This window comes from Alexandromys fortis, unplaced genomic scaffold, assembly GCF_014885135.2.
Source record: "Alexandromys fortis isolate MF-2015 unplaced genomic scaffold, M_Fortis_MF-2015_v1.1 scaffold_53, whole genome shotgun sequence".
NCBI lineage: Eukaryota > Metazoa > Chordata > Mammalia > Rodentia > Cricetidae > Alexandromys > Alexandromys fortis.
Window position 1 is genome coordinate 2,777,505 of NW_026067939.1, and position 20,644 is coordinate 2,798,148.

The 20,644-nt window shown below is 41.3% G+C and overlaps 1 protein-coding gene across 1 annotated transcript; it reads right to left on the minus strand.

Moving 5' to 3' along the window:
- Window positions 1-3,068: 3,068 nt before the first annotated feature.
- LOC126504920 (vomeronasal type-2 receptor 1-like) lies at window positions 3,069-16,914 on the minus strand. Its single transcript, XM_050147508.1, has 6 exons — window positions 16,679-16,914; window positions 14,926-15,217; window positions 12,192-13,061; window positions 6,972-7,202; window positions 5,449-5,572; window positions 3,069-4,051 (listed from the first exon to the last, which is right to left on the minus strand). Exons 1-6 carry the CDS (start codon window positions 16,912-16,914, stop codon window positions 3,069-3,071), a joined length of 2,736 nt encoding a protein of 911 aa, XP_050003465.1.
- Window positions 16,915-20,644: the final 3,730 nt, after the last annotated feature.

A 20,644-nucleotide genomic window follows, 5' to 3' on the forward strand; every position in this document is an offset into this window, starting at 1 on the left:
CTACTGCTTAGCCACACCTCTAGTTCATCTGCTTCCTTGCTTACGAGGCCCAGCTCAGAAACAAACCTCTCTTTGGAGACGGACTCACCCTTCTTCTTAGTCCTCCTCTGTTGACCTATTATCCCCTTTTCAAATTCTCTCCTTCAAGTACATAATTCATAGGATTTTCAGAGTACAGTCCAGGCAAAGTATTAGATCTTGAAAATCGTGCAGACCATTTTAGCACGCAACTTTTCTCCAGAGGACCCTCCTGACAGATGCAGTAGAAACCCATACAAACTTGATGTACAGTGGTAACGAATACAGCTTCAACTGTCATTCTAAGACACAGAATAAGCTAAGTGCATACAATAAGGAGATTTTGAGTCATTTATGGTCTAGTGCCATCATGGAATGCAGAGCCTTTTAGGTCTTGTTCTTAAGAACAAAAGTACAGCTCCCCCCCCACCAGTTGCAGCACTCAGAACTGACCCTGCACTTGCTGGGCAGCTTTGTAGACGCAGGTGTGGGTGAGTCGGTCCTGAGGGCATGAGAGGGGCAGAGCTGGTACCGTTTTCCATGTGGTGATGAGGGTGAGGGAAAGATACCCCGCCCCGTTTCTTCTGCCACTTGTGGTGGGAAGGGAGCTGACCCTTCCCCCTAACCAGCTGTAACACTCAGGAAAGTGGACCATGCACCTTGCCTGGGCAGTATAGTAGAGCTGATCCTATTGAGTGTAGGTGAACCAGCCTGAGAAGGTAAACGGGGGAAATCTGGTCCATCCCCTCATCTGCCATATAATAGTGTGGGCAAAAGAGAAAGGCCCTTCCCACCCCCTCCACCTCTCACTCTTCCACCAGCCACCTCCCTACTCCACCCCTGTCCCTTGCCACCTATGGCAAGATGGAAAAGCTGGCCCAGAGGTCATAAGAGCAGGATTGCTGTCCCTGCCTGTCACCAGCTACAGCACTCAAGAGAGTAGCCCCTACACCTCACCTGAGCAACACAGTAGAGCTAGCCCTGATGGTGTGGGTGTGGCAGAGCCACCCCGGAGGGTGTGGGTGTGAAAGCTAGCCCTATCCCCGTTCATCACTTCAAGGGTAAACCAGCAGAGGCAGTGTTGGAGAGCTCACCCTGGTGGTTAGGATGGGGCAGGGATTGGGGGAACTGGCATGTGGGCCAACACTGCAACTGCCTAGGCCCAGAACCAGGGTTGCAAGTTGGCAAACTCCACATCAACCCCATCTATGATCTGCAGGAGCACGTGAAGTTGTTGGTCCTGCAGACCCAAAGCTGCAGGATCTCCCCAACACAGGGCAGCAACAGGATATCCAAGAGGAGTCCCAGTGAGGGTCCAGCATGAATAGGGTGCAGAAACCAGAGGCCTGGAACCAGACCAATGACTCTTTGAAATGAACACTTGCAAGTAAAGATAAATGGATAAAAGCATTTACTGTGTGACTCAGTGAGTTCCACTACAGCTTCCTAGATGAGATTTTTCCTTTCTTCTTCATTTGTCTTTTTTTCCTCTCAAATTTTATTTCATTTTTTTTCCATGTGGGAGAGGTTGCAAGGGCAGATGGTGGATATGAAGGGCATGGATCTCCTGGAGCTGAAGTTACAAATGGCTGTGAGCAGCCTAACATGGTAGATGGATTTATAGAAAATGCTGGAGTTCATTTTCCCTCCAATAAATATGATCACTTCTGAAACCTACTGTCACTTGACATAAACTCATTTAAGTTGTAGCGAGGTTAATGTGGGAGGTCGTTCTGTTTATGTATTGCTTTTTATTGATTAATGAATAAAGAAACTGCCTTGGCCTGTTGATAGGGCAGAGCTTTAGGTAAAGGTAGACTGAATGCTGGAAGAAGGAAGGGCGGAGTCAGAGAAATGCCATGGAGCTGCAGGCAGAGTCAGACATGCTGAAATTTTGCCGGTAAGCCACTGCCACATGGCGATACACAGATTAATAGAAATGGGTTAAATTCATATGCAAGAGTTAGCCAATAAGAAGCTAGAGCTAATGGGCCAAATAGTGATTTAATTAATACAGCTTCTGTATGGTTATTTTGGGACTAAGCTAGCCGGGCGCCAGGAACTGGGCAGTGAGAACCAACAAAGCTGCTCGCTCCACCAACAGAAGATCATCATTATCCCCCCCCCCCCCAATCTGGAATGACAATCCTGTAAAAATCAGTAAATAAGTTCTCAATGTATTCTGCTAAGCTAGCCATACTACTTCCAACTTTTGCTCCAACATGCCTGGGTGCATCTGTCCATTTCTTTTGATTGAGATAAATGAACATTATAAAACTCTCTCAAAGACAGAGCACTTTCTGTTCCTCATGTTGTTCTCAATTCAGATAGTCACTTGTAGTTTTGTTGGTCAGTATTCTGCAAGTTATGTTTCTTCATCTATGCATCTATGTATCTGCATATCTATATTTATATTCCATTTATCCAGAAGAATAGGAGATTAAAACCATTTTGTAACATTTTCACAGGGGAGTAAATTCTACTTAACTCTGTGCAATGACATGACAAATATTACTGAATTTCTCAAAAACCTAGCATCTTATGACTTGTTCTGTGTTAATTTTTTTAAAGTTAAGGCCTTTACTATAGATTAGACATAACTACTATCTTGATGTCTTAATGTTCTTTCTTTTTGCTTCTTCGAGTAATGTTTTCAAACCAACACTTTTGCACTTATTTTCTCTAGGAAATTCCGCAGAGGGCATCATCCCTTAGAGAAGGGATGAGGGGTTAAAGAAATATGTTTTTTTTAATATGGTTCTATGGTTTCTTGTCATTTTGGACAAGTTGTATCTGTCACATCCTCTATTGTAAAAGACCCAATGAAATGTTCTAATGAAGTAGTTAACAGTCTCAATGATGTCATATTATACTCCTTGACAAATGGTATTTTGCAGACTAAGGCTTTATTCACTATGCAAGACTACATTATGAGGGATAAATCCCCAATATCCCAGAGCAACAAGCAGCTGCTTCTGAAGCAATAACCTGACAGGGAAGGTTGAGCCAGGTCATCACCCAGCTCTGCCAGTCCCCTGGGACTCACGGCTCTACCCATCCAGAACAGTCGACACTGTGGTGCTGTTAAGCTCACTGCTCACAGAAGCTGAGGTCAGCTGGACGCTCCTGTCTACAGTGGGGACTCTCCCACCAACAGTTTCATCCGTGTTCCTCTTTGGCCTCAGCAGAATAATGAAGCACTTGGGAAGAAATATGCAGCCTAACAAGCCATAGCTGGATGCCAAAATGGCAAAAAATTCCACAGCCACTTTGAATTTGCCTTTGGTGCTCAGGTACGCAGGGACAAAAGAGATCCAGACAATGAAAAAGACCAGCATCGCAAACGTGATGCATTTCCCTTCATAGTAGTTATCTGGCAGCTGGCGAGCCACAAACGTTGTAAGGAAACACAGTAAGGCCAGAAGGACATCAAACCCAAATATGGAGCACAGGAACTCTATAGAACCTTCATTGCATTCAAAGATGATCTTTACATTTTGAGGTTCAATGTTCTTGAACATCCTCGGAGGCTCCAGTACCAAGTAAGCTGAGCATGCACCAATCTCCCCTAAAACACAGACCAGCACAATGAGTTTTCGAATAACGGGGTGCATGGATATAAGCCGAGTTTTGGATTTGGAAATCCTGTAGGCAAAAAAGAGTGAAATAGTCTTTCCGAGAACAGAAGAGAGACAGAGGCAAAAGCCTAGCGCCAGAGTGACCTGGCGGGCCATGCAGGACCAGTTCAGTGGCTTGCCTATGAAGAGCAAGGATGAGAGCGCCGTGATGAGCAGAGACATCTGAATGAGGAAGCTCAGCTCCCGGTCATTGGCCTTCACCAATGGAGTGTGCCTGTGGATCACATACACCACGATGACTGCCAAGGCCACGAGTGCCCCCAGGATGGAGAGGATGACAAGGGTGAACCCCAGGGCCTCCTCATAAGCGAGGAACTCCACCTCCTTTGGCACACACTTGTTCTTCTGTGCATTGGACCAGTCGTCTTCCCCACATGGGTCACATTCCCTTTGGCCTATTGAGAAAGAGCAGAGAATTGATTGCAAGAGCATCCTCTTGTCCCTTTTAACTGTGAAGAGTTCAGGATAGTTAAAGACTTGAGTAAGGTGTGTGTGTGTGTGTGTGTGTGTGTGTGTGTGTGTACATACATATGCATTTGGTGTGATCTTAAAATTAGTAATGGAAAAATGACCTAGTTGACTACACAGTCTGTGATAGGTTGAGAGTTGTGTTTGATTTTAGGAATTGTGCAGTTCTCTCTAACCTCAGGGTTTATTGAATTGGTCTTTTACAGTCATGTGCTTCTCTCTTTCTTTTCGATCTATCTATAAGGAAAGAGGAGCGTGTCCTTATCAAATCCTTAACTGTCCAGCAATGATAAAGTCACAGCTACTGAGGTGAGACAATAAAAAGGACTGGGACACAGTTGGTTAAAACCCTTGTGTTCTCAGCCCCTCCTTCAGTATCCTCTTGTTGAGGAGAACTGTGTATATATATGCCCAATGAAATGTCCCCAACTCCAGATGTTCAGTTGAATAAATTGGGAGGCTGAGGGTGGGAGGAAAAGCAAAACCATCACCTCTGCCCCCTGAGGTTAAGAAAACCAAGTCTGTCTGGATGGAGGCTCCAAGAGGAAGCACTGATGAACAGGAAAGAGTTACTTGAGGTGAGGATACGGCATGTGAGAGAATGGGTCTACCCAATGTTAATTTAAAGATCCAGGGAGAGACTGGTGTTTCCTTTCAGTCACGCTGACTCCCAGTCTGAACATCTCTGATGGAAATCTGGGTGGACACTGGGGACCTGTATCTAGGGAGCTCTGCAGGAGACAGGGTGCTTGTTTTCCAACACTGACCATTTTATCCTTTTTACATGGCTACTCTTAAGGGACATGTGACAAAAGACAAGTGTATTTTTGTTACTTCAACAGCAACAAAAAGTAGAAATATAAATAGTCCTGCTCCAACTCACTTTACAAAATCAACCTGCCTATGTCCCCTCCAGAGAGCAGCAACTGAGCGAGCTGTTGGAGGAGCTCCTGCAGCAGAGCTGTGCACTGCATGGGCTCTCAGTGCACAGCACCTTAAGACAAGCGGGTGACTCATTTCCAGCTGTCGTGGGTGCCGGGTCTTAGGAACAGTAGTTTAGACATCTTATGGCTGTATTTATATATCACATTTTATATTTTTATGGTATTTCCTTATGAAATTTATGGTGGTAGGCTTTTTTCTTACTTCAGAAATGAAAACTATTATTTTCCTTTATTCATACTGAAAATGGATAATTTTGGTGGTTCCATGGTATTTGTTATAGGTTGCTTATATCTTTTCATAAAAAAGGATTGCATGTTTTCTGACAACACTTTGGTATTCTAAGTGTATTACTACCAATGGAAAAAGTGCCCATCTCTACCTAGTTTCTCTGACACATATCCATCAGCACATGGGATGCAATCAAAGCAACAGATGGGTTGACCGTGTCGAATTCCCTTCCTGGTTCCTGGAGGACACAGTTTTGTGCAGACTGAATCTGGAATCTAGTAAAGACAAAGACAGTAGGTTTAACAAACACTTGAAACTTTTCCACTTGTGAAACTGAGGACATTCACAGTTGTATTTCCAGGGAGACATGTGTCCTATATATAAAGGAGATGAACCCAGGATAGTGAGCAAACATAGCAGACAAAACATATCAATATAGAGAGCTTAGAAAGAACTTCTACTGAAGAACAATGTTGAGATTGACTCTGAAAGGCCAAACAAACACTAATGGCAGCTCTATGTAATATTGGTGTTCAAGATCAAACTAATATCACATAAGATGCTGTGAATCAGACAGTTTGCTAAGTCTTTTTCTATTTTGATGAGACCTGTGATCCCATCTTCATTATCAGCCCCAAAAAGATATTTATTATCATTAGTGCATCCCAAAATATTATTTATTAGTTAGACATTGATCATAAGTGGCTGGTACCAAGGAAGAAAAATAAGTTCTGTTGCATGAGAACAATCATGAAGGCACAAAAATAATATAGAGAGGGCATAGCTTGGAAAGTTTTCTTGCCATCTACGTTTAGAAATTTCAGTAGTAACCACAGGCCTCTTTATGTTTTTATGTTCAATATGGATGTGCACCTTGAAATCCAGAATAAACCTGATATTTGTTCATCAGTTTTATATTAATCTGGGGAGATAATTATTAATAGAACAGATAAAATATGCTTTCTGAGCCAGGGATAGTGACAGCTTGAGCTACATAGTAATACCCCAGTTAAAAAACAAAAACAAGGGGGCTGGAGAGATGGCTCAGTGGTTAAGAGCGCTGCATGCTCTTCCAAAGATCCTGAGTTCAATTCCCAGCAACCACATGGTGGCTCACAACCATCTGTAATGAGATCTGGTGCCCTCTTCTGGCCTGCAGGCATGCATACAGGCAGAATACTGTATACTTAATAAATAAATAAATCTTAAAAAGAATCATCTAGAAGATTTAAAAATAAAAAATAAGCTAAACAATAAAACAAACAAAAAACCTAGAAAATTTAAGCTTACAAAATTGTATACCATTTAAGACATAGTACACATTTTTGGTGCTATTGGTAAATTTTAAATTTGTTTGAATTACCTACAAAACAACTTTGTTATATAAATATAACTTCAATCTTAGTAGGGAAGACAAAATAAAATTACTATGTTCTGTTGAAGCATTCTCAAACTCTCAAGCTATTACTAAGTTATATTAAAATTCTCATGAGTTTTAGTATAACATAGATTCTTTAAAGTCTAAGTAAACATGCAGCAACATGGGAAAACATATGCTGCACTAAGGAAATTTATTTGGAATATGACAAAAAAGTTAGGTGTTTTGCATTTACTTAGTATCTGAAAAAAAATTTCTCTTTCTATATGAATAAAAAATATGGCAGACCAACTAACCCTTGAAGATTCCGTATTCCAATATAATGTTGAGTTCTTTGGAAGAACAAGTTCAAAACTCGACTCTTGGAATTTGTATTCTCCAATCTTGACAAAGGCGATTCCTCCAGTATTATCTATTTGCCAATTGAGGATATCATAATGCCCAATTTCCAAATCTCCATTGACATCAAACTGTATTTTTCTTCCATCATGGGTGGTAAATTTCAATTTGCGTAAGTATGGCATTAGCTAAGAAGGAAGTAGGGACAAATAAAAAACAATGTATAAATATTTTAATACTTAGAATTTTAATATTTACAAAGAAATTAGATTTGAATTCATATGTAATTATGGAATTATATTTTATCTTTTGCCACCCTTATTTTTGTTACCAACTGTGATATCCTCTAGCTACAGGTGGCAATTCAAACATAAAAAGTGATTGACTGAATTGAGATGTGCTGTGCATGTAATAAGCATATTGGATTATAAATAATGGAAACTACCCTGTTAATAATTTCATGTTATTTTAATAGCATGACAGCACATTAAATTATGATAACACAGTAAATAATATTTTAGACATACTGGTTTAAATAATTTGCTTTATTTGCTTTTACCTATTTTTCTTTAACTTTGGCTACTGGACAATTTTAGATTACCTCTGATATATATTAAAATTGTCTGTTTTTGTTAGATTAACATAAGATTATAATAAGGCTTAGCCATATTATATCTCCATACAAAGGGACAGGAGAATATTTGGAATATTTTTCATTCTCCTTACCCCACTTTCCTTATGTAAAGTTACAAAGGTTCGCAACTATTATCTTCCTTTGAAAATCTCACAGTCTTGTAGAGAGACTACACCATCAGGCATGGAAACTTAAATTCAATAGAGATTACATTGTTGTGTAACAGTTTTCCCCAAACTGAAGCATTTCATCCTTGCAGGGAAGCTCTTTAAGTGTTAAGATAAACAACTCAAAATAGCTTCACGAAGTCCCTGAAACTGACCAGATGCACTAGGTCCCTCCCTGCCAGAGTAAACAATGAAAGCTGAAAGTCCCTTCCAGACTACTTGAGCAAAACTGCAAAGAAGCCTCCAGCAAGCCAAGCTGCAAAGAAAACTGTTGACACCAGTCCATCTGCTGGGAAGAAATAGAAACCAGTTGTGTTTCCTGGAAGGTCTTTAGATTAACTTTGAAATAACACTCCTTTGAGCTGCCTGAACATTGTCGTACATTTATATACTGTGTGAAGGCATATTTACTGTGGTTGGTGTAAAAAAAGAAAAAGCTGAATGGTCAATAGTTAGCAGGAGGTATAGGCTGGATTTCCCTGGAGAGAAAGGAAAAGGATTAGGAAACTAGGCATGTGGGAGATGCCAGGAGACATAGAGAAAAATCAGGATGTGCAAGATAGAAGAGAAGTAATGCCATGTGATAGAACATACATTAATATAAATGGGTTAATATATATTATAAGAGCTGGTTAGGTAGAAGCCTAAACTATAGGCTGAACTTGCATAATTATAAGAAGTCTCTGCATCATTATTTGGGAGCCGGCTAGAGGAACACAGAAGAATCATTACACTTTAAGGCTGTGGCATATGCTCCAGGTTCCCCATTTTTGTGAGCTGTCACCTGTGCTAGGGTAGGCCTTGGTGATGCAATCGTCTTTGAGTCATTTACGCTCCTGTAAGTAACCCCTCACCCATATTCCTTTGAGTAACCTCAGTAAAACTCATTGGGTCACTAAGTTGCATTTTAGAGGTCTCCAAACTTTGATCTGTTGTGGGCTCCCTATCTGGGGTGAGTAGATCTGTGTGTTACATCTCCCCAAGAATAGTTTTGTCACACAACAGTTGCTATGGCAGAAGAAATGTTGAAAGGGCATAGGTGGGGGGCAAAGACTAATTAGCTCAGGAAATAGGAAATCCTTCATTTCTCAGAAAGTGTCCACTTTAGTTGGGCTAAGCCAATTAGCAGGAAATTTCTTTGAGAGTATGTATCTGCATTCTAAGTTTCCATAGTGCAGAAAAGGATGTGGCCAGTGGTATAACAATTCATGGAAAAACCTACAGGATCAAGAATAGACATCGACGAGAATCTTATGAGAAAATAACCTTTCTCTAACTCACACTTTACCTTATTAATTTTAAATAGGTAGGAGCATGCTTCTTTAGCATACAGGTAACCCATCACTCAGGCATATCCTTGATCTTCATCTGTACTTGGATTTCTTAATAACCTAGTGTGGTCACCTGCTCTCCACAGACCAATAAGTGTTGAAATATGAACGGCGGGGCTGCGTCCCCAACACCCCAGCCGCTTGGCTAGCTCACGCCCGAAATAACAACACACAAACTGTATTCATTTAAGAACTGCTTGGCCCATGAACTCTAGCCCTTACAGGCTAATTCTCGCACCTGGACTAGCCCATTTCTAATGATGTGTGTAAGCACCCCAAGGTGCGCTTACCGGGAAGATTCTAGCCTAAGTCCATCGTGGGTTGCAGCTGCCTGGGAGAGCAGAGCATGGCGGCTGTCTGGTCCCTCTGGAAGCAGCGCAGAGTCTGACCTCACTTCCTCTTCCTCCCAGAATTCTATTCTGTTTCCTCCTCCCATCTATCTTTTAACCTATCAGGGCCAAGGAGTTCCTTTATTGCTTAACCAATGAAATCAACAGATTGATATATGACACTCCCACATCAAATAAGGCTGCAGAAGCTGGTAGACAGAGCCTGGTTGAAGGTCTCTGAGGGTCTGAGGTCTTTTGGTTCTTTTAAATATCTTGACCATAAGTAAGGCACACACGTATCAAGCATTATTTGCCTGGCCTGTGAAGGGAAAGTAATTATTCTTCTCTGTCTTTGTGATAGTGATGAATGCTACCTGGAAGAATTTACTAAGTGAATACACCGAGATAGTGGTTCAGTCACCATTCACCCCTGGACTGCGTCTGTCACCTGGCCTCTGGTTTCTCTTTGCCGCTTTTCCTGTCTGTTCTTCTCAATTCCAATGAAATATTTGTCAGAAATCATGAAAATTCAAGTTCTAGTGCTACATTTATGAAATTCTACCCCTTTATCAAAGAGTCAAGCAAACAAATAGTCAACACTTCCACACTCTGCCCCTTCCCTAGTACAGCCTCCCCACAATTTCACTTGTGTGTCCATTTTCGGATGGTAGAACACAATTCTCCTCTGTCATATATTTCTTAAGGGGTTTAAAAATGCTAGATGAGTATTGGGCATGTGTCTAATCCCAGAGATTGATACAAAGTACATAGCATAAACTTGTTTCAGAAGGAGAAGGATGGGAAGGGGCTGGAGAAGAACACAAGAAGGCAGAAGGATTCAGGAATGTTCAACTAAAGAACAGAATTTCAAAGGTTTTCTTGTCATGTCTGTTGGTAGGATAAGCTTGATACTAAGTAGACACTAAGTATTCATTTTGTTTTCTTAAACAAATATTTATGTTGACACATTTACCAGGCTTTCCTATTTGTATATTATTCTATACCATAAGGACGTAATTGTTTTTATACTGTTGACATATGGTTCTGTGGTGATATTTTGTTTGTGGTCTAACAAAGTTTGCCTAAAGATCAGAGTGTGCAGGTAAGTCACTAGTTAGCCATAGAGGCCCAGCAGTGGTAGTGTATACCTTTAATTCCAACACTTGGGAGGCAGAGGCAAATGGACCTGTGTGAATTCAAGGCTGCCCTGGGCTACAGGGGATTTTCAAGTTTAAAAGAGAAACAGAGACAAGTAGTGATGGCTCACACCTTTAATCTTAGTACTTGGGAGTCACACATCTTTAATCAACGCACTAAGAATGGGCATGCTTGGTGAGTTTTGGAAGTTGCTTACAATGCACTTCCTGTTACTAGTTAATATTAAGTCATTCTAGGATCTTTGATGGAGTATAAGCCTAAAGTGTTAGAATTATAGTTTTTCTTATTTATGATAAAAGATAAATTAGATATAAAAATTTAGACTCACGGGCTGGAGAGATGGCTCAGTGGTTAAGAGCATTGCCTGCTCTTCCAAAGGTCCGGAGTTCAATTCCCAGCAACCACATGGTGGCTCACAACCATCTGTAGAGAGGTCTGGCGCCCTCTTCTGGCCTTCAGGCATACACACAGACAGAATATTGTATACATAATAAATAAATAAATATTAAAAAAAGAAACTAAAAAAATTTAGACTCACAAAGATAAAATAGATGATAGAGTATTTTCTTTAATTCTGCCAAATTCAAATAGACTAAATTTTGTAAGTTTAATTCTTGCTTGATAACTTTTGTCATGTGTAATTTTACAATGTTAAAGTTAAATCCTTCTTTTTGAATTAGACAGAAAGGGGGGAGATGATGTGAGATGTCCTTCTTTATGCTGCCAATATGTGTTGCTCTTATTGGTTGAAGAATAAAACTGCTTTAGCCTATGGTAGTACAGAATATAACTAGATAGAAAATCCAGGCAAAGATACAGGAAAAAAATAAAAGGAGTCGAGAGACACCAGAAGCTGCCAGAGAAGCAAGATGTGAGGTAATAATCCATAAGCTTCATGGTTAAATATAAAAAAAAAGAAATTGGTTAATTTAAATGTAAGAGCTAGCTGGTAATAAACCTGAGCCATTGGACAAACAATTATTAATATGAAGTTTCTGAATGTCTACTATATAAGTGGTTGTGGGACTGAGTGGGACACAAAAAAGCCTCTATTTTCCTTTGAGATAGATAGATAAGACTAATAAATAAAATAAAATTACTGGAGTGTAAGGAGAATTTTTTATAATGGCCAGGAACGATTCTAATCTGGATGGACATATATGTCTTTGCCTAACATGACAATGATGTTTTGGGTTAGATTACAAGTCCCATATTGTATTCAGGAAACAGAAAAAAAATGAAATAACCAGAGTCACTAAATCATGTTTCCTCCTAGATACCTTTAAATTTAGTTTCTGTAAAGAAAAAGAGGTTATTTTGTAACAGGCATTATTATAATTTGTTTTGGGGGGTAGAATTTTTAATCATTGACAACAAACCTCATAATTTGGTAACAAGTGAGGACTTAAAATGAACAATCAAGCCATTCAGACAAGTCGTTAGGGTAAGTTTGATGCAATAAAATTGTATGAAAGCAAGTCAACAGTTTTAATGGTGTAAATTTGGCAGCAAAACCTTGAATTTTTCTTATTCTATGTTATAGAATAAAATAACTTACCTCCTTGGGCTCAAAGTCAGGTATATGTGAACATTTTGTGTCATTTTTATTATCTTCTGGTATGTCACATGTACTGAGGTGATCCAGGGCATAAGCCATAGCATACACAGCTTGTCTGACGTTGTTGGTGATTCTGAGCTGAGACACATCCAGATAGGTGTTTTTCAGGTCTTCCAGCTTCTCCTCTCCAGTGCAGAGCTGATCAGACATGTCATACAACCTGTCTTCTTTGCCAGTCATATTCACTCTGTGGTCCACGTTGTAAGGCACACTGCTATTGGGCCAGGTACAGTTAAAAGCAGTTTGCCAGAATTCAATGGTCAGGACGTCATTTGGATCCTTGCTAGGGTGCACGTCATAAAGAAACTCTTTCAGTCCTGGTATAACGGTTCTTGGGATTGCAAATCCAATAGTTCCGCCAAAATAGGGGAAGTACTCGGGCTTTGCAATGAGGGCGGAGGTAATCCAGGCTTCGCTGGCTATCCATGTCCTGTCAGTTATGTTATGATGAACCATCTCCAGCACAAAGGGGCTGAGGTCAATGTCAGAGGTAAAAAGCACAATGACTCTGGCCGTGGAACTCTTCACTGCCTTGATGGCGTTTTGCATTTTCTCATTGGAGTAGACTTTGGGAATGGTTTCAGAGAAAGCAACACAGAGGTTGGCATTCTCCATCTTTTCTCTAAAAGATTTTACTCCATATTTTCCATAATCGTCATCAGCTGCAATAGCGCCTACCCAGACCCAACCAAAGTGTTGGATAAGATTCACCATGGCCTCAGACTGGATCTTATCACTGGGTATTGTGCGATAATAAGATGGAAACTGGAATTTGTCACTAAGGATTGGGCAGGAAGAAGTATAGCCAATCTGCAATTGAAAATATTTATAGCTGTTAGAAAGTCAAAGCCTAATTTGAATGACAGCTTCAAAAATTTCTGTGAGGGAAGTACTGAGTAGTTCTCTCTTGCCCTAACATCTTTCCATAGACAATCAGTTACTATGGGTGCTTCTACCTGGCGGGTGGGGACTATTCTGGGTAACACTTTGGTTGCCCTATTAATGCAAAGGTATCAGGGCTGCCATCTGTTAAGATGAAGACAGTTAATGCACTCGTTTTCATGGGTGGAAGCACAGCATTGCCAAGGAGGCCACTTCTCTTTATCCTCCTGGACTTTGGTGACTCTTCTGAGTCAGGATATCTGGACTCTTCATCAGCTTTAGCATCTCACGTGCAGAGAGGATGGACCGCGTGCACATCTTTGTCTCCCTGCTCTCTCCTGCTCTCACCTCTGCTCCCTTACTTCCCTTCTGTTCTTCTCTCTTTCAGTTTCCTCCTGGACCTCTCCTGAGTACGTAGCTCCTAAAACTTGCCCGGATGCCTGGGAGATGAGAGAACGTGCTCACCAACCGGATGTCTGAACACTGTTCTTTAACAAAGTTACCTGAAACTCTTTTTAATGTATATAAGTTGAAAATGAAAAAGAATGCTTTCCTCACTTGGTCAGTAGTCCTTGCTTGTATTTAGCACTTAGGGGGAACCTAGGCATGGAGATCAGGGCACCCATATTCCTGGCAATCTTTCATGTATCTTTACTGTCGCCTACCCTCCTGTTGCTGTCTTACACCATAAAACACGTGTCCTTCTCCCCATCCAATCTCATGTCACCAATGAGTCACCTCCAGTCTGATCTTCTATATCATACACTATAGCCCCAGACAGGTGACTCCTTCATGAATGCCGCATTATTCCTGTGTTCTCCTTTTATTTGTCTTTTTTTAAAAAAAAAAAAAAAAAAAACTCTTATTCCACTGGCTAATGTTTGTGTTTTCCTTTCTGGCCACACATGCAGCAGATTCGTGAGAGGTATTATGTAGGTATTTGCAAATCTCTTTGGGAAGCAATGACATCAGATTTCTAAGGTTTGCTAAGTTGTTTATCATATAAGAGCTTGTTACTTGGACCTCCTGTGTCTATGTTTTCCCAGAAGAAAATGACCATCATGATAACCTAGATTTTAAGGTTTCTTAACATCAAAGTATTAAATAGAAGATTTGTTTTGTCTTTTCCTTTCTAGATTTACTATAAGACCCTACTCACATTTGAAGCTCTCTTAGTTAAATACTGAGTTGGGCTGAGGTTCTGCATCATTAGTGCAGGATTTGTTTACTATCAGCCAGTTCCTGGATTTTATCCCCAGGATCAGAAGAGAGAGGGAGAGGGAGAGGGAGAGGGAGAGGGAGAGGGAGAGGGAGAGGGAGAGGGAGAGGGAGAGAGAGAGAAAGGTACCGAGCTATGTGGCTAACGTATACTAGAATAATGGTCTGGTATATAAGAGCTAATATGAAACCTGAGCTAATGGGCCAATCAGTTGATAACTAATGTGGACTTCTGTGTGATTCTTTGGGGGCTAAACAGCTGTGGGAACTGGGCAGGACAGAAACCCCAACAAACAGGACCTCATGTCCTTCCTTCCTTCCTTCCTTCCTTCCTTCCTTCCTTCCTTCCTTCCTTCCTTCCTTTTTTTTCTTTTCTTTTCTTTCTTTCTTTCTTTTTTTTTTTTTTTTGAGACAGGGTCTTTTTGTGCAGCCCTGTAGAGCAGGCTGGTGTTAAACTCTCAGAGATCAGTCCTCTTCTTCCTTTTGAGTGCCTGAGATAAAAGGCATGTACCACCCCCACCTGGGCATAGCATTTGTATGTCTTTCTAATACATAGCACAGTATTCCAAGATACCTCAGGAATGTAATACAAGCCCAGAATTCTCGAAGAGGCAACTGACAAGGACGATCCCCCTGATCCAATAATTCCTATTAGATATTTTCCGGTACTGTTTCTAAAGTTGGGCTGGTATTCCTCCTGCCCCGTAAGAAATGTCAGAGAAGTCTCCATTGTTTTGGAGATGGAATAGCAGGTGTCAAAGATCTGATAGCCCAGAGTGTGGTTGGGCAAAACGTCGTTCCTCTCATTAATCTCCTTGATGGTGTGGATCATGGTTTTCATCCAACGGAAACCCCGGAAATTAAACCTGGAAAGGAAAAGCTTTTGTGAGGCACTGGCCACTGGGGGAAGGGAATGGGTGGGGGTGGGAGTGAGGGTGGGGGTGAGGGTGGGGGTGAGGGTGGTGCACTTTTCTGGAAAGATCCTCAGTTACATGAGTGAGGACAGCTTTTGCTGAAGCAGCAGGTACTCAGTTGTCTGAACATGTCAATTTTCATAAATAACATTACAATCTTAAAAGATCTAAATATTAGTCATATTCAGCCTTTATAAGTGACGGTTTCATGTTTTTTTGCCCTTTATGTCTCTTATATGCTATAATGTTTTCAAATTTCTGGTTTTTTTTTTTCAAAAATTGTTATTCTGGTGACAATTCTCTTTATTAAACACACCCTAAATTTCCTAGTACGTACCTTCTCATTTCTTCGGAGGGCCCTAGAGGCATGATTTTCTCTCCTTGACTAATTTTCTTCTGAACATTAATTATAATGAAAAATAAAATTTTAAAACATTAATACTTATGGCAGAAGTTATTAAAAGCATATGTAAATTTTGTATACTATGACTCCAATTCCATAATGGAGCCTGCTGGTGAGAGGGTTTAACTGAGGCTTTCTTCTGACTGTTCTCACACACAATCATAAACGTGAGCCTCCTAATTTTTATTCTGCAGCCACTAAAATGGGAAATATTCTCCTGAGGTCTATCACCATTTTTTTTTAAGGCCTTCTGCATGAAATAGCACCAAAATCCCTCTTCCATTTTCCCCTTTCACTGGAATTCTAGCCATATTTTGACAAAATTGTGAAAAACGATTATTTAAGTGTTATTTTATTACCCTCAGTAGCTAGCTGTAGTAACTAATTTTATGGTATTTAAATTCAAGACCTAAAAGTAAATATCTGCATTCACAATTTGATATCTTCCTTCTGGCCTGTGGGTGTGCACATTCTGACGAGAGAGAGAGAGAGAGAGAGAGAGAGAGAGAGAGAGAGAGAGAGAGAGAGAGAGAGAGAGAGAACAATACAGCAGAAGGGACAGAAGTTTTTCTGCAGATCACTTTGCCTCCGAAACAAACCAGAGTTCCCACCCTGCACACCTGAACTTGAGTTTGGAACAATTAACAGTGATTGTTACTGTGTGGTGCAGCCACAGTCTGCAACATCCGCGTTTCTCAAACCTCAGGGTTCACCTGAGCCAACAGAGGTCTTCTCAAAGTGTGGACTGTGTTCAGCAGATGAGGGATGCTATCCCTGAGCCTATGTGTCTAACAAGCTTTTAGGTGCTGCTGCTGCTGCTTCTGGCCCCCAGAGAACCCTCTGAGGAGTGACTTTCTGTGGAGCAACCATACCCCCACTTCCAGTCCACTTTATAAAATGAGATAAAGCCATGCATGATCAAAGAACTTCACCTGGAATCCAAGCTCATGCTAACCATTCTTCTCCAGTCACCCAAATAAATTTGTAGAAAAGATTAAACAATGGCTTACCCTTCACACATGGCTGATACGGGTTCCCCGTCAGAATCATCTACTGGGATGGTCCTGGAGTGAATAGGAAACAGTCCTCCAATAATAACTGTGTGGTTTTTGGCTTCTACATAGCCAGTCAAATTAAACCTGCGCAGCAACCTGCATCTCCCACCCTGCTTTTCATCTTGAGCATGTAATCCAACCCATAAAAATGCAGTTAGCCCCAGAATCAAGCACCTCTTTCTGCTAACCATTTTAGTACAGCAAGTTTGAGGATAACGAGTGTTGAAATCACCCACGTTTGAAGGAAGCACCTTGATGGAGCGTGGGAGTGTGTGTGTGTGTGTGTGTGTGCCTCAACCCAGTGGCCCGCTTGCTGCTCCTTGCTGCGTAATTCCACGTCCTTGTCACAGATCTCCCAATCACTTGCAATTTATGGATCTGGACTAGGAGCTGAGCAATCGTGTGAGAAGAGACACCTGAGTATTCTGTGTGCTTTGCACTGGTAAACAATGACAGAATCATTGGTTTCAGTGCGAAGGTTTTTTTCTTTCTCTTTTTTTTTTTTTAATTTGTAGAAACTGTCTTTTCTAGTTCAGCATTGTTCTTCATGGAGTCTCCCTGCAACGAACTCTGTGGTCTTTTCTACCCTGAAGATGCGGGAAAACATCCTGCCTCGTCATAAAGTACCGAAAGAGGGGCCAGCAGGGCAAGCTTCTTCCTTTAGTCACAAACAAATGAGAGTGGCTAGGATGAAGCAAATAAGTAGAAAATGTAAGAACCGGAATAGAAGATTTCAAGTCAAACCTGTGTTCTGCCCCTTTTATTCGCTTGATGGTAAGAAAGTCACACGGTTTCTGTGCCACGGCAACCTCGTCCATGGCTAAGCTACCTTAGAACAATCCTGTTCGGCCCCAGGAAATGTGCGTACAAGGCAAGGCAGGCACTCTGCTACTGGCCCCACCTCCTGCCACTTCTGCTGCCTCACTTGCTAGGCCCCAAGCAGTTTGTCACGATTTCTAGTCTCCCTGTCATCTTCTTTGCTCCTTCTCAAACATCCCCCAACTTTTAGAAATCAGTTTATAGTCAGAGTGAAATTCAGCACAAATTTCTGGATTGTGGAAATTGTGTAGAACATTGATCACATGGTTTTACTCCAAAGAATATTTTAAGAAACCATTGAGATCTAAAAAAAAAAATATCTTGGTATATAAGTTTTACTTACAACACTAGAATCTATAACAAACTAAAAGCACCACATAGGGAATCTGGAATAAGGTATATCTTAGTCACCTGATGGAGTATGGGGTCCTGTAGATCTTGTTCTTAAAAGTATTCACTGGCCAAAGACAATCCCCAACGCAATTAAAGCGATAATAACTGATATCAGCTAGAGGGGTCCAGGTCACCAGGAGAACACGGCCCACAGAATCAGCTAAGCAGGGCTCACAGAGCCTCACAGAGATTGAATCACGGAGCCTACAGGGTTCTGTGCTAGGCCCTCTGCATACAGGCTGTGGTTGCCTAGCTTTGAGTTTTTTTGGGAATCCTAACGGTGGGAGTGGGGGTGTCTCTGGCCCTTTTATTTGCTCCTCGGACTGTTTTTCTCCCCCTGGGTTCCCTTGTTCAGTCTTGCTATGAATGTTTGTACCTAGTTTTATTGCATCTAGTTGTGCCTGTTTTGTTGATATCCTTGGGAGGCCTGCTCTTTTCTGGAGGGATGTGGAGGAATGGTGGATCTGGGGGGAGAGGACAGGTGTGGAGGGGAACTGGGAGGAGTAGAGGTAGGGATGCTGTGGTCTGGATGTATTGAATGAGAGAAGCCATTTCTAGTGTTTTATAGTTCTTCCCCTATGGAGTATCTTTAAAGGACTAAAAAGGAGTCTCTGTGAGACAGAAGTCAGAAGAAGGATTTTCATCTTCCCTATTGTTTCACAGCCCATCATGTTTGGATTTCCATATTCATTTCCAGGTCCTATCAGTGCTCACAAAACACACTGGAGAGCTATATTTTGCATACATTTTTAACTCTTTTGTGTTTCTCTATATTATCTCATAGAATATGAGCAAATAGATTGGATTTCTCTAATGAATAAAAATATACTACTGAAAGGAATTCCTTCTTCTCATTTTTAAATACAATTCTCCCACACCCACTCCTCCAGCTGTAACCCCCACCATACATATGTTTCTCACGTGATACCATCAGGATCACCAGTCACCTGGACCACACCTCACCATGATGGCCATTGCCTTCACCGCATCCTCATTCTAAGATTTCTTAATTGTTGGTCAACACAGTCCATCTCCCACCGACCCTAGAGTTTCCAAAAAGAAAGGCTCTCATTTCTAGCTCACTGGTGAACTAGGAGCCATACTCATTTCCCCAGGGTTGGCTCCACCTTCAGAGTACTCCCGCCTTGACCGTGTGTCTAGGGAGTCTTCATCTTCCAATGTGTGGCTATTTCATATCGTCTCCCCTTGTACTTTCAAGACGTTGCTGACACTTAGTGAACAGATAGATTCTCTCAGGACTTGCTCCCTAGATGCCCTTCAGAGTTTGGCTTCACGTAATAAATTAACACACGGGGTGAGTGACCACTCCTCATGGCTAACTATGGGAATCCCTTCCGAGTTTACAAGCTTAGTCCAGTTTTCTCAGCATGTTTTCGAATGATTCCTCACTCCTGCCTGTCCTCCCTTTTCTTGCCAGAACGCAGCTGCGTCTGAGCAATTACCCCTTGGTTGCCAAGGATACCCCTTGGCAATGGTATGTTTATCACCCACAGTGATTGTCCTAATCCTCTCAGGAAATGCTGTCCTAGAGCCATAAAATTATCAGTATATATTAAGTTATATTATTATTTTAAAACTGGTATTTTATACTTTCAAATGGTCTTCCCAAACCTTAGTCTTCTTCTAGGTTAAGAATTTGTAGTGATATTTTTATTTGTAGTTTAATAAATAAAGCTTGCCTGAAGACCAGAATGTAAAGCAGCCACACAATCAGTCATACAGCCCAGACAGTGGTGGCACACATCTTTAACTCCAGGATTTCGGAGGTAGAGGCAGAAGAATCTATGGGATTTCAAGTCTACCCTGGGCTACCCAGTATGGATCCAGAAACAGATCCAGGTGGTGGTGGTTCACACCTTTAATCTCAGAGTTTGGGAGCCACACACCTTTAACCCCAGCACTAGAGTGGTGGAGACAGGAGCAATATGGCTGGGCTTTTATTTTAAAACTAGTATTTTATACATTCAAACTGTCTCCTCATTCCTTATTCTTCCTGTACGTTAGGAATTATTTTCAGATGCACCAGCATCTGGTATCCAGTTGCAGAATCATCAAAACACTGTTATGTTTTTCTCAGGGCCACAGTTACTGCATCCTCCCAGTGCCAACGAAATCAGCAAAGAAAAACCAAAGGTGACCAAAAACCACCTCTGTGCTCTCATGGGGGCGGTTGGAATTGGGAAATAGAAACTGATGTCTGCTCAGTGCCTCATTTCCCAGTACAAGTCCTCAAGTGACTGTTTTTGTTTTCGTTTGTTTGTTTGTTTTTTTTTCATTTTACAAGCGAAGAGTCATGCACTCACATGGCTAATACACACTGAAATACAGAGACAAAGGCATGTCCTCTTTTAGATTCATGAGAGAAAGGACATGAATGACATCTAGGAGGGTAGATTCTAGCTCTACTCTCTCCACTAGCTGGCCCTTTCTTCCTTTCATTGGATCCCAGGCCCCTTTTTACACAGCAGGGCTCTTTATATCACAGAGTCTTTTTTGTTGTTGTTGTTGTTGTTTTTGTTGTTTTGACTCTGAGGATCCTAATGAGTCAGAAATCCTCTGGTTGTGGAGGAGTCTTTCTGAGACTCAAACTCAGTGGCACACTAGCACAAATGCAGCCCAAGTTAGCAGTGGCAATGATCGCCTCTCAAGTTGGGATTGTTTCTTTCGCTGTATTTTGAACTTAGGTTC